The following is a 12,857-nucleotide window of genomic DNA, read 5'->3' on the forward strand; positions in this document are numbered from 1 at the left end:
CTGACCAAAGGGATATTCCATACCATATGACATCATGCTCCGCATATAAAGCTGGGGGAAGAAGAAAGGGAGGGGGGGACGTTCAGAGTGATGGCGTTTGTCTTCCCAAGTAACCATTACACATGATGGAGCCCTGCTTTCCTGGCGATGGCTGAACACCTGCCTGCCGATGGGAAGTGGCGAATGAATTCCTTGTTTTGCTTTGCTTGTGTGCATAGCTTTTGCTTTCCCTATTAAACTGTCCTTATCTCAACCCACGAGTTTTCTCACTTTTACCCTTCCAATTCTCTCCCCCATCCCACCCGGGAGGAGTGAGCAAGCAGCTGTGTGGTGCTTGGTTGCTGGCTGGGGTTAAAACACAACACGTATCAAACAAAGTAAGTATTTGGCTGGAATGTACCAGAAGCAGAGATCCTAAATTGACATATTTTATATCACAAGTATGAGCTGGGTTGGGAGGGAAGGAATGAAGAATGGAAGGGGATGCGTGGTTTAAAATTCACACATTAGTCATCATGAAGTCACTGACATAAGCCACTGAAATTTAGTAAGATCTGCTTTTTGTGGCTGAACAGTTTTCCTCCTCCTGTATATTGGCTAATGCTTGAAGAAAAAAAAAAGTGTTCTGACCATTCCCAACTTCAACATTTACACCAATTACTTTTATTGTATTATTCTAATCAAAACAGAAGTGCTCCCCTTGGCATATTTTAGATCTAGATCTCTTTTAAAAGGTAAAAATCACACCTGCCAATATTGTTGAAGTAAATCACGTGTGCTTAGTTAGGCTCACCCACAGAGTTACAAGCGATTGTGTTCAGCTTGGTTTAAGCAAAATAAAAACTGAAGAGTTAAAAACACAAGGTCACTTAACCTTCTTCCTGGTTGATTTACTTTTAGTTAAAATTGTCATGTTTTACTAAGCCATACCAACTCTGACCATACTAGGAAAGTGTCTCTGGCACAAGTGGTTTTCAGAAGAAAAGCTGGTCTTCCCAGCAGCTTTTTCTTCTGCTTCATCTTAAAGTGCAGAAACTGTGGGAAAGGATAGCAAGACTTCCTGTCCATCACTGTGGAACTACTTCCCTTAGAGAGGCTAAGGCTGCGTGTATGCGGACGTGCAATCTGTTCTCAAAGTCATAGCCAGTAAATTCCTCCTGGAGGGGGGGGGAAAAAAAGCATATAACTATTAGCCTCCTTCACTTTATGATACAAAGATAATTTTACTACTAACGCTTAAGAAGTCATGTTACAAAACAGACCAAAGAAAAGAGGTGAACTTGAGATTGCATGTCGCAATATCCCCACATTACCCAAAGTAACAGAATTATTACAGAAATTCCAAATTGGTCAAGAGAGCAGAAAGCTTCCATTTCCAACACGTTTGGATCCCAAGTAGCTGGAACAGCACCTAGAGCTTTTGGACTTGCGGAAATTCCTAGAACAGCCCAACATGCCCAAGGCAGGAACCAGTCAGAACAGACAAGGAGTGGAGAGTTGTCATCTTCAAGCTTTCTGTAGCCAAATCTTAGTTGAAAAACTTGGCAAGGTTCTAACACTCCAGGAGAGGTCACTAATGTGGGCTCTGTACTATGACTGACCTAGAAATACATATCTACGTAACGTACATAAATGTGTACTATACATTAATGTATATCTACATGATAATGTTGTAGATTACAGGTAAGGGACACTGACACTTAACATCCCCCCCACCGGCCCCAAACTCCCAAAACCACCACCTCTCAAATGCCCTCATCTCAAAAAGATTAAATTTTAAAGTGTCTTAGTTTTTACCTTGGCTTGGAGAAGTAAGGTTTTGCCTCTTGGCACAGTCTATAACAAGACAAACATTGCATTAGAAATGCATTGCAAATGTTACAGAAGATATCTTAAGTGTATGGCCTGGTCAGTCCGGAATAGCATCTCTATCTTGAAAACAAGGTACCAAGCAGACAAAAACCTCTCAGATTAGGAAACTAGAAATACAGATGAGGCACCCAAGAAATACAGTATTACTTATTTCTAGTCTTCTACAGAAAAGGAGAAATTACAGCTTTAAATGCAAGTTGCTACTGATGATGGTGAACTACAACAATGCACAGGGAAACAAGTGAGGCTACAGATAAATGACTAATTGATCAACAGAGTAATTTTTGTTTCTTAACCAAAGTTTAAGCCATTTATTTACAGAAAAAGTTACTGGATTTTAAGCATTAAAAGTTGTTTCAGAAATCTCAATTTCAAACTCTTAAGGAAAAATATATGTATTTGCAGATTAATATTTACTACTGAAAAGCTCATGTTTTATTTCTTATCATACAGTACCTTTTTATTTTAAGCCTTACAGACAAATAGTCAACTGCCTGATAAGTAAACATAAAAAATAAGTTTTCTTATTCAAATGTATGAATAGGAACATACGCATTTATATTGGTTAAATTACATTCAGCGTCTAAAACATCTACCAAAAAATCTGTAAACTTCTTAACATAACTATATTGAAATCTTGAAGAACTTGATTAGAACTAAGTTTAAAATAACAAAGATTATTCAGATGACATGATAAATCAAACATGTAATTATGAGTAATTTTAAAGTAAAGTAAATTTAGTAACAGCATGCTTTTTATACTAACATGCATATTCACATCTATATCTGTTGCTCAGGTCTTTAATACGTTCAGCCTCTCAGGTAAGCGTGATTTATAAAATCCTATTCCCTTCTCTTTCTTAATCATTATAGAGCTCTCACATGACACCTCAGCTAGTAAATGGAATTTTCTATAAACAGCATCCACTCGCCTCTAATTCTCGCTCTTGCTTTTCCCCACCCCATCCCACTTTATTCAAGTCAAGCATCATTTGCCTCCTAATTGCCTTGAGTGCCACGAGAGGGAGTTTCCTGCATGTCCTTCATATGCTATGTGCTACCGTAGCTTCTCATCAGTACAGCTACAAGCCGAGGCTTGTTCAGTCCTCAAACACCCAACATGAAGCACGTTCGGTTACTGTGTGCACATACGACGCAAAGTAGGGAGAAAGGAAGGAGTGCTCCCACATTCTCAAAATCTTCAGATAACTTCACTACCCACCACACACTTGTTTTTTAGAGACACTTGACACGATCAAATTTAAATATGAACATGGAAAAAAAGGCAGCAGGAACATTACTGGACTCAGACCTCCCTAACCAGGCTTCAAGGCCCAGTTCTACATCATAGGGCAGCAGCGTTTTCAAAAAAGAACTATTATTTTTAAAAGCATTTTCTCTAGTTTTGTCCTTTGTCATGATAATAATTTTTATTGACTTTCCTTCCCTCTAAGGGGAAGGTTCAGCTCAGATGATTAAATTTGACAAGATTAAAAACAACAGAAAACAGAATCTTAAGAATATGAGATACTATCAGCCCAACTACTTTATACACTACATACAATGATGGGAGAGTTCAAGTCATTACCCTGTAACTGTTTCCCCTAACTTGCAATCTGATTCAGGAAGTACTACATAAAGCAGCACAAACTCCACATAGTGAGTGGTGTTACATGTTTGAGGAGGGAAACGGCACCAGGAGTGGTGCAGAAGTTGCCCTATTTTAAGATACCCTGGGCTCCCTAGGAGGCAGGGTATGTGCAAAGACCCAAAAGATCAAATGTATCATCAAACAAGCCATTTGGACAGTCTGAAAGCCAGGTGAATTATTTTCCTCTTCATCCTGAACAACAAAAACCTCACTAAATATGAGAGTGAAAGCTAAAATGCCAACACATACAGCTTTACAGGAATTCAAATGACTGAAATCACTTTACTTATATATTCCCTGCAATGAAATAGTACGACGGTATGCGTGCCCTCAGTCCAGCTAGGTTTCCAAGATGCACTGATACGTGAGATTAGGAAGATATCTGTCCTAATAGTGGGGATAAATAATCCCAAAGTAAAAAGACTTTTGACAGATACCATACTGTTCCAAATATAAGTTTGATCCCAAAACCATAGAGCTATTTTAGGAAGGCATCAAACTCTATTTGGAGAGGATAACTACACGTAATCTTTGAGCTTGAACAGCATCCAACAGAAGATTAAATACATAAGAAAAGGAACCTAGGCATTCACCACACTAAACACCACCTGCAGACAACAAATCCCTGCCTACCTAAGGCATTCTTGCCAGGCCTCTGCTGCCACCAGCAGCAGGAACACTAAGGCAAGTGAAGGGGGAGAGAGGTCTTTGCGTCTGAAGAGCCAATGGAAGTATTTCCATACCCCAGTATTTATATATACTCTTTCTGTAAGGCACATACGAAAAAATGGGCATCATGGCATGGTCAGAGAGGTGAAAAGTGAAGTCTTTGTGGTGCTTTTTGGGGTAAAGTACTAAATAATAATCAAAAGAACGTGGTGCTACACTCATCAAAATTCTTGCTTCACTGCTTGCTGTAGGTTTGCAGACATGTTCATTTTACTGCTAGAGAAAGACACCACTAATGGTCATGAATGTAGCAACTGCCCTGAAGAATTCCAGAGAGCCTCAGGCTCTGGTTTTTATGTAAAAATAAAACCCAGTAACAACAAAACAAGTCATTGCAGTGTTATCAACAGATACACTAAGCTCCTCAGAATGTCCTTATAGCTCTCAATATTGAAAAATTAAGACGTTACCTAAAATGCATTGCATTTCTTGGTTTGCAAAAAACCAAAGTAGGAAGTTTCTTTATGGTAGGTATAAAAGAAACTTTTAAAACTTCACATACATTATCACCTATAAACTTTGTTTCATTTTTTGTATAGTGGTATGTTAACTCCCCACTCTCATTTTAAGAGTTTAAAAATAGGTTATGCTATTACCTCTGGATTGTCTAACAGAAGACAGCCAAGTTCATAGCACGCATATGGCTGGACGTATAAGTTGTTTTGACGGCACAGTTCATCTTTAGCAGCTCGCTGAAAGAACTATAAAAATTAAAGAAAGAAAAAAAAAAGATTGCAGTAATACATTAAAATTGACTGTTTGATACGTAAAAAAATCCAGAAGTACCGTTCAACTTAAGCACTAGAAGTTAGCCCAAAGCTAAAATGAGAATACATTAAAAATTTCCACTGGTAGAGATTCTTTAAGCAAAGACCCACACGTTTTTACCAGCACTGCTGTATCAAGGCAAAATGATTTGTTTTGATTTTTACCAAGTAATATATTGACTGTTTCAAGAGTTTTCCAACTTCATATTGAAAAAAACATTAGAACTAACAAGGAACTTTAACATCAGAGATGAAGCACCCGGATTATTTAAGATATGCTTGAGAGAAGGGGCGGCAGGAAGAGATTAAAGCCAGCATCAGCTCCCTTGTTGCTTATGTAAATTGCATTCCATTTTGGGGAGGAAAAAAAAAGTTATGCCTACAGATCAAATCCCAGAGCAGTGGCAAAATTATTCTTCAGTATGTGCTAATAATCAAACCTCTCAGCATCTAATAGGTCTGAAGGAGAAGCAGCAAACCTATGCTTTCAAAAGGTCAATCTCCAAGTTATTTTTTTTTTTTTTAAAGTTGAATTTTCTTTGTTGGACAAAGTAAATCCAGCAGAGCAAGAACTTTTCTGTTGTTCTTCCCAGCTTCCCCTTAACTCTTGCTCCTAAAAGCCACTTTAGCTACCGTGTTCATTCAACAGAGCCAATTACTTTTACAACACAGATTAGAACGAAGACATGCTAAACCAGAAGATTTGAAAAGAACCTGACTCTGTTGGAATTCACAGAATGATCAATAGCACTGAAAACTAATGGCTTGCTTAACACTCTTACTCAACAATATTTACTGTTTAACAGAATAGCTCCTAAAATAGGATTAATGGTGTAAATTATCATTTAACAACTTACCTGAACAGCATCTTCAGAATTTCCTAAGCATTTGTGTATGGCACCAAGAAGCAAATTCCTCAAACCGACAGCCGATGAATCATCAACATCCTGACAAGCTTAATGCAAACATTCCAGTAAATAAACAAAATGGACTGAAATCCTGCCTTAGACAAGAATTATGGTCTACGGTGACTTTTAGTCTGACGATTAAATTTAACCAGAAAAAGGAGATGCTAGTAACATTAATCAAAGTAATTTCATTTCTTTTAAATACAACCCATTTTGTATGAACCTCATGAGAACAATTCCTAACAGGAATGAATGGGCTGAAGTCAAAGGCAGTTGGTGCGTTCTCTCACAAGAAGAGGTGAATCCATTTCTCTACTGGTCTTTGAAATATCCACTAAAAGGCAAAAGTTAAGAAACAATCACCTCCTTCTGGCGTTATGGGAAACTGGTTTGTCCCAGATATTGAAAGAAAAATACATAGTCCAAGTTACAAGGAGCACAGGGCAAGCAGTTCAGACAAAGCTGATTTGTTCTGAACTGAAGCCAAGTGACACGACACACAAAAATCTATACTGGACTTAAAAACCCAGACTAGGATATTTTGGCATCACAATCCTCAATGCTGATGAGAGGGTAAGGCTTATTTGCCAGACCTTAGCTGGTCCACAGTCCACGGACAGACTGTGCCTCAGCTGAGTAGCACTCTGTTTCCAGGAAGAACTGAATCACGATGTATTTAACCATCTCTAGATGAATCAGGCTCCATTTTGATCAAGCTTATTAGCACCGGCTCTGTTAAATCAAGGCTAGTTCCATGAGGAGCCATTTGCACCTGTCTGCACTGTCGCCTCCAGAAAGGCCGGGGTACAGGGAGGCCCGCAGGGCTTTTAATCCCTTCAAAAGAAGCTGAACTGCTGTGCCTGGAGCAGTAGAGCTCCTTTAACTTCACATTCTGCCTCATCTCATAAACCCTGCCAGATCTTAACTAGCTCTGCATTCACAACACAGTTAAGCCACAACCCAAATAAGCCACCTATGAATAACTAAGAGTTGGCTGCATGAAGTATTTAGACATTACACAATACACAAGGCTGTCAACTCTCGCTTGTATTGCAAGCCTCAAGTTACTTGGCATTTTACTTAGAGATACATGTGGATGCAAATTAATTCCTTTATTTTTAAGTCAACTTCTAGCCCTGAGGAAAAGCCTGGAAACTCACCCCAGCAAATTACACTCCAAGTGTTGAAGAGGAAGCAAATAAAAAAAGAAAAACAACACAAAAACCCTATCATCTCATCATTCTTGAGATACACATAAGGCGCAGCAACACCCTCACTATACAGAAAATCTTCAACCAGGGATCGCTGATGCAGACACATCTGTCAGCATCACACTTACAAGAAGCATATCTCTGAATTTTAATCTATACTGCTATTTCACATTAAAATGTGAACCACTGGCTAGAAGCTTATACAAGGAAGATCTACACTGCTTCTGAGTGTGCGGGAGAGAAGTACATACTCTTTACAACCTCTAAAGCTGATTGTTCTGAAGGCAAATGACAGACCAAAAAATCCTGCAATTTATTTTTACCTAAATAAATCCAATTTTAAAGCCTTCACCATTATCTTTGGGACTAGAAAACTAGGGATCTGAATGTAACCCACTGCCATAATGCAATTTAAATGGACAAATTATCTTCAATTAAAACCAGAGCAAAACCCTACAACTAGTCCTGACTCTTGACTTAAAGACTGGTAGTTTTCTAGCTTAACAAAAAATCGTGTACAATCCCCAAAATTTCACAATTACGGGAAAAAGGAAGTATCTCAGTGGCAGACATTTTTTGTTTTATTTTCTAAATGAGCAGGTAATAACTTGAAACTGTTTGCAGAATGCAAACAAGACTGATCGCTGGATGGAGGGTGGAGTACTGAAAACTTCATGATAAACACTGCCACCATAAGCTTCATGTGACAGACATCCGAAGACATCTCGAGACTAAGAAAGAGGCTCCTTTCACCACTAAGATGGTCCCAGCAGCCAAGATAAACAGAACCCTTATCATGTCATAGACGACCTCACAAGCTACATATTTCCTCTTAGAAGAAAACTGACATGCAGAAATGAATTGGTAGTTTTATTTTTTTATTTTGTAGCTAGCTTCAAGTGAGTTAAATTTTGTTTAGTGACTCTGAACAATAACTATCACGCTATTGTTTATTTTAAACAATGGGCAAACGCAACTGATTAAAAAACAACTATATGCAGCAGGCAGTTAAACCTCTCCCAAAACCCTATAAAAATGGTAAAAATGAAGCATTAAGCTGAATCTTAATGGGTCATTATTCTTTTGTTACTCAGACTGTTTTGTTATGACACATGCACACAGGTTTAAATTGTCATGCTACAACAATCAGCTACTCCACACAACAGAAGAAAATTATACACCTCATTTAAAAAAGTAAATAAATAAATCAAGGAACCATATTATACCTTGGCTCATGTGCTGTAAGTTCGAAAGGGAACAGTTTGGAAGGGCTTTCCATAAGTACAATACTTCAATGGATGCCAGGACACAGAGCTCTTTGGTCGGCGTTTGTTTTCTAAATCTATCTGCCTGCAAAGTGGGGAGAAAGAGGGAAGTGAGATCTGTCATCTGTCCTTTTATAGGGAACATAATATTCACAATCAATATATCACAAACAGTAATTCTAACTGTTTCATGAAAGCATCCAACAATTTTATGAAAATAAAGTCAGTGGTAACTTAAAGACTTTAAGACTAAAAAGCAAAATCTTTCAATTAATTTAAGGGCTTACATATTGATCAAAATTAAAGCTTCCTTGTATGCAGCCTGATTTGTTTCATTGTATTTCACAATCCCAAGTACACACTGACTGGATGCTGAAACAGTAACATCTGCAAGATCATCAGTTGGGAGATATTTCCTAGACAACTCCTAGCTTTCAAAAAGAACTAAGGCTTTGACAAACAAGACAAGATAAAAAGGAGTAAGAAAGGCAAAGCTAGAAAGAAAATTACCAAAGCAACTACAGTATCATGTATTTTTATCTTTAGAAATTACTTTAGTTGTAAAGTGAATAGCTAATTCACATTTCCTTTGCTAGGTCCTTAAAATACACGACACTATTATTTTTCCACCTGAATCCTTCCCACTAATTCTACAGAAGCAACACAGCAGAAAACAGATACATCCTTCAAAAATAAATACTGGTAAAGAATCCAACAAAATTACCAAGTGTAATTACTGTACTGAAACAAGTCAGCCTATGTTAAACCAAACCTTTTTCACTGAAAATTGTTCAATCTGATTGTTTTTTCTTTTGAAAAGCTTCTGAACTTCTTTGAACACATTCTGAGCACCATTGACATCACCAGTGGCTCCTTGACACACTGTAAGAACACAGAAACAAAAATGTGTTAACACTGCTAGGATATGAAACAGGAAAAATTAAGATTCAGTATCATACAGTCACAGGAAAACACACACTCACTTCCAGAAAGGATCTACACTGGGGATTTGACAAACATGCAAATCCCAACTCTCCTAGGTACCCTCTGTGATCATTAACAAGTCAGTACTTTTTTGTACCCATTAAAGGAACTAATACCACCCAACCTCTAAGGATTTATTCATTAAATCTTTGCAATACACTGTTAGATGACCTGTGACTACACTGACAATCATAATTGTATCTACATCGGGGGGGGGGGGGGAGGAGAGGGAGAGAGGAAGTACTTAGGCACATGCACGTGCATGCATGCAAGCATACATTATATAAACAAAATTATATAAGTCAAGTCTGGCATAAAGCTGCATAAGCAGCAGGCAGTGTGTGCACTAGCAAGTTTCCCAAAACAAAACCATTACAGCGCTGATTTACCACTTATCCAACACATTGAATATACTCACCTGCTGTTAAATAAGCATAGTAGCACTGGGACCACCTGGATTCATTTTTAAGCCTCTCAAAGGATTCAAACGCGTCTTTAAAATTCATCTCTATCATGCTGCACCAACCTAAAAACAAGACTAATTTAGCTTCAGAGAAAGCACAGTAACTCAAATTTGGTGTCAACATTACTGAAACACACAGTGTGTTATGAGAGCTGGAGCTAGTTTAACAATTATACCAATAACTGGAAAAGTTAAAAACAAAACAAATCAATGACATACATTTAAAGCCTGGTTTAAGTTTACTGGGAAATTTTGAATTACAAGATTCCATACAAAACAATGAATCTACTTCAGAGCAACAGCAAATCTATACAGAAACGAAAAGCTTTTTTTTTTTTTAATTTAAATACTATATTTTGTAGGATGCTGAAACCTACAAAGCTACTACTTGCTCCCTTATTCTTCCCCACTGTGACAAGATCCCTTAACAAGACACATTTAAAGCTTGAAGCAACATATCTTCTCCTCTCTAAAGACTTATATGCAAATTAAGAACATACACGATATATTGCTATTGACAGAAGGAAATTAACATGAAATGTAGGTCCTGCAAACTGTGAAGCTTCACTAGACCGATTAGTTTTTGGCACAGAAATGGTGATTCCACCAACAGATCAGATGAATTAATTTCTCATTTTAAATAATGTTCTGAAGGTGAACAGTTTCCCCTTGATACTATAGTCTATTCTCTGATTTTGCATCACCTTTTACTTGCAGAAAACTTTAAAATTATGAAAAATTGTTGAATCCTACTTGCCCAAACAAGAAGACAGGATTATTACCATAATCCCTCCAAGACAAAGGCCAGTATTCTAAAACCTTTTTAAAAATCCTAATAAAAATAATCCAGTTTGCTTATTGAAGCTGCTAGTCTAAACTTCAAAGTGAGCTATTTATAGTATAAACATATCCAACTTACCTATTTCATATAAGCAGACATGTTGAATCTCCCTTTGGTCTGTTGCAAGTTCCAAAGCCGTATGAAAGGAGGTCAAGGCACTATTGATTTGACACTAACAAAAGTGAAAGAAGAAAAAAAAAAATTTTCAGATGTCTGAAATTTAAGATTTGTTGGATAATTTGATTTTGAGAAAGAAAACATTCAGATTTCTGTTAATAGGTATACTGAAAATAACTATATGGTTAAAAAAAAAAATATTGAAGTGTCTTACAGATTGCAGCCTCTGGCTTGATTAGATGGAAGAGGCACAACGTCCCATTGAGAGGAAAACCTCAAAACTCATTTCAGACTCCAAATTATTTTAAATTACCTAAAATCCACCAGAAAGCTAACAGTTTGAAGAAGGGCTAATATTAATTCAATATACCAGCTCCACATTGCAGTTCCTTTGGTCAGCTTCCCTCCCCTCAGCTCTCTCGACCTCATCACTTTTGAATGGAAGTATGGGCAAATTATGACAAAGCCTTTATTTACAATAATAAACGAGGATCTTAAAGAGGCCCCATAGTGAACAGATTTTTCCATATATTTCATATTCATTATATGAAACATAATACAAAAGCCAAATTATAAGAGACAAGGGAAGTAAGAATCACTAATACAAAGCAATTCAGATTTATATTTAAATGAAACTTTAGACAAGAATGCAAAGCGTTTGCTTGCAAGGTACTAACAATCAGTTCCACCACATTCAACAGTAAAAATTAAAACATATAGTAAGGAATCTGCACTCTAAAAGTCATGTAAAAAGAGAAATGTAGAACACTACAGAGTTAAAAAAAGGGGGTAGTGGGATAGTAGAGGAGTTTAATAATGTAATAACGATCATCAGTAACTTACAGCCAGTTCAGATCATCTCTCAACCTTAAAAAATGAGTGGCTGTATTCCTTCTATTTGCTATTAAATCCAGAATTCATTGGTTTTGCGCAGTAAGCTTTTGAGTAATGTCATTTGTACTCTTATAAAGGTGGAATGACTAATAAGTTATCTATTTTTAGCATCTGTCAATAAAGTTTAGTTTTCTGCACAATAAGGGTATCTAATGCTTAATTTTTTCTATTTTCAACTATTTCACCTTTTTGCACATCCCTCAGTAACCACTTTAACCAACAGTTAATAGAGAATTTATAAATGCTGTATGACATGTGAGAAGATAAAAAGGCACAAGACAAAAAAAAATTTTTTTGATAAAATCATTAGTTACCAACAGCTTAGCAAAAAGAGGCTGACAGTTTCCTAAGAACTAGAATGATAGTTCTTTTGACTACCTTAATTTCTAGTTTTCCCAGTCTAGGATGAGACTTATCCATAACAATCATCATAGAGGGAGGGGATGCAAATCAACATTTAATTAGTTTTCTACACAGACACACTATATATCCCAATATGGCCTATACCCGCTTTAACAGTGTTCCTATATTTATTCTCACATACAATTACAATAATTTATACAACATAAGAATCTTTAAGCCACTCTCTGCTGGCTAAGCATGTAAGTGAAAGAAACCCTTGAAAAAGCAAACCTGTCATCTACACAAGCATAACTGAATTAAAAAATTCCTGCAAAAATCTGCAGCATTGTACCTTAAGACCACACACACACACAGAGAGCTCTAAAGTGATTTTATTAGATTTTCTTCTTTGTCTCATCAGGGGAAACTGTTTTAGTTGCTAAGGAACAGTTTAACCATAAATCATATATATTGCATCAAGACAGCACAACTGCCAGCAAAGGGATCCACAGCTGTACCAATATAAACACTGTACACTTAGAAAATAAAATGGTGATTAGACTAAGATGCTTGTTGGCATGACAGAAGAATATACTACACAGGAAGACAGGTGAGTTACATTCGCCCTCAAAGTTACCAGGGAGCCTGAGCAATGTACGCCTTGTTTACTTTTGTAGCAGCACATTCTCTCCACTGCACGTTACTCCACTGATGCTGCATCACCCCAACACAACTTCCTGGAAAATAAGTGTTATAAGCCCAGTCTTACAGAAAAAAATAAAGTAATGTCAGCTTAAAACTTTATCTTTTGTG

At 37.0% G+C, this 12,857-nt stretch overlaps 1 protein-coding gene across 2 annotated transcripts in view; it reads right to left on the minus strand.

Moving 5' to 3' along the window:
* Nucleotides 1–887: 887 nt before the first annotated feature.
* Nucleotides 888–12,857, minus strand: part of TTC39C (tetratricopeptide repeat domain 39C) — a 36,627-nt gene continuing 24,657 nt past the window's right edge. For both annotated transcript variants that reach the window (XM_050892681.1, XM_050892682.1), the window contains 8 exons: nucleotides 10,770–10,863; nucleotides 9,806–9,913; nucleotides 9,176–9,285; nucleotides 8,365–8,488; nucleotides 5,877–5,974; nucleotides 4,849–4,953; nucleotides 1,798–1,836; nucleotides 888–1,157 (listed from right to left, as the gene is read on the minus strand). In XM_050892681.1, the coding sequence (XP_050748638.1) occupies nucleotides 1,068–1,157; nucleotides 1,798–1,836; nucleotides 4,849–4,953; nucleotides 5,877–5,974; nucleotides 8,365–8,488; nucleotides 9,176–9,285; nucleotides 9,806–9,913; nucleotides 10,770–10,863 (768 nt within the window). In that variant the 3' untranslated portion in view covers nucleotides 888–1,067. The remainder of the gene's footprint in view (nucleotides 1,158–1,797; nucleotides 1,837–4,848; nucleotides 4,954–5,876; nucleotides 5,975–8,364; nucleotides 8,489–9,175; nucleotides 9,286–9,805; nucleotides 9,914–10,769; nucleotides 10,864–12,857) is intronic.

Source organism: Gymnogyps californianus, chromosome 2 (assembly GCF_018139145.2).
Source record: "Gymnogyps californianus isolate 813 chromosome 2, ASM1813914v2, whole genome shotgun sequence".
In the NCBI taxonomy this organism is placed as follows: Eukaryota; Metazoa; Chordata; class Aves; order Accipitriformes; family Cathartidae; genus Gymnogyps; species Gymnogyps californianus.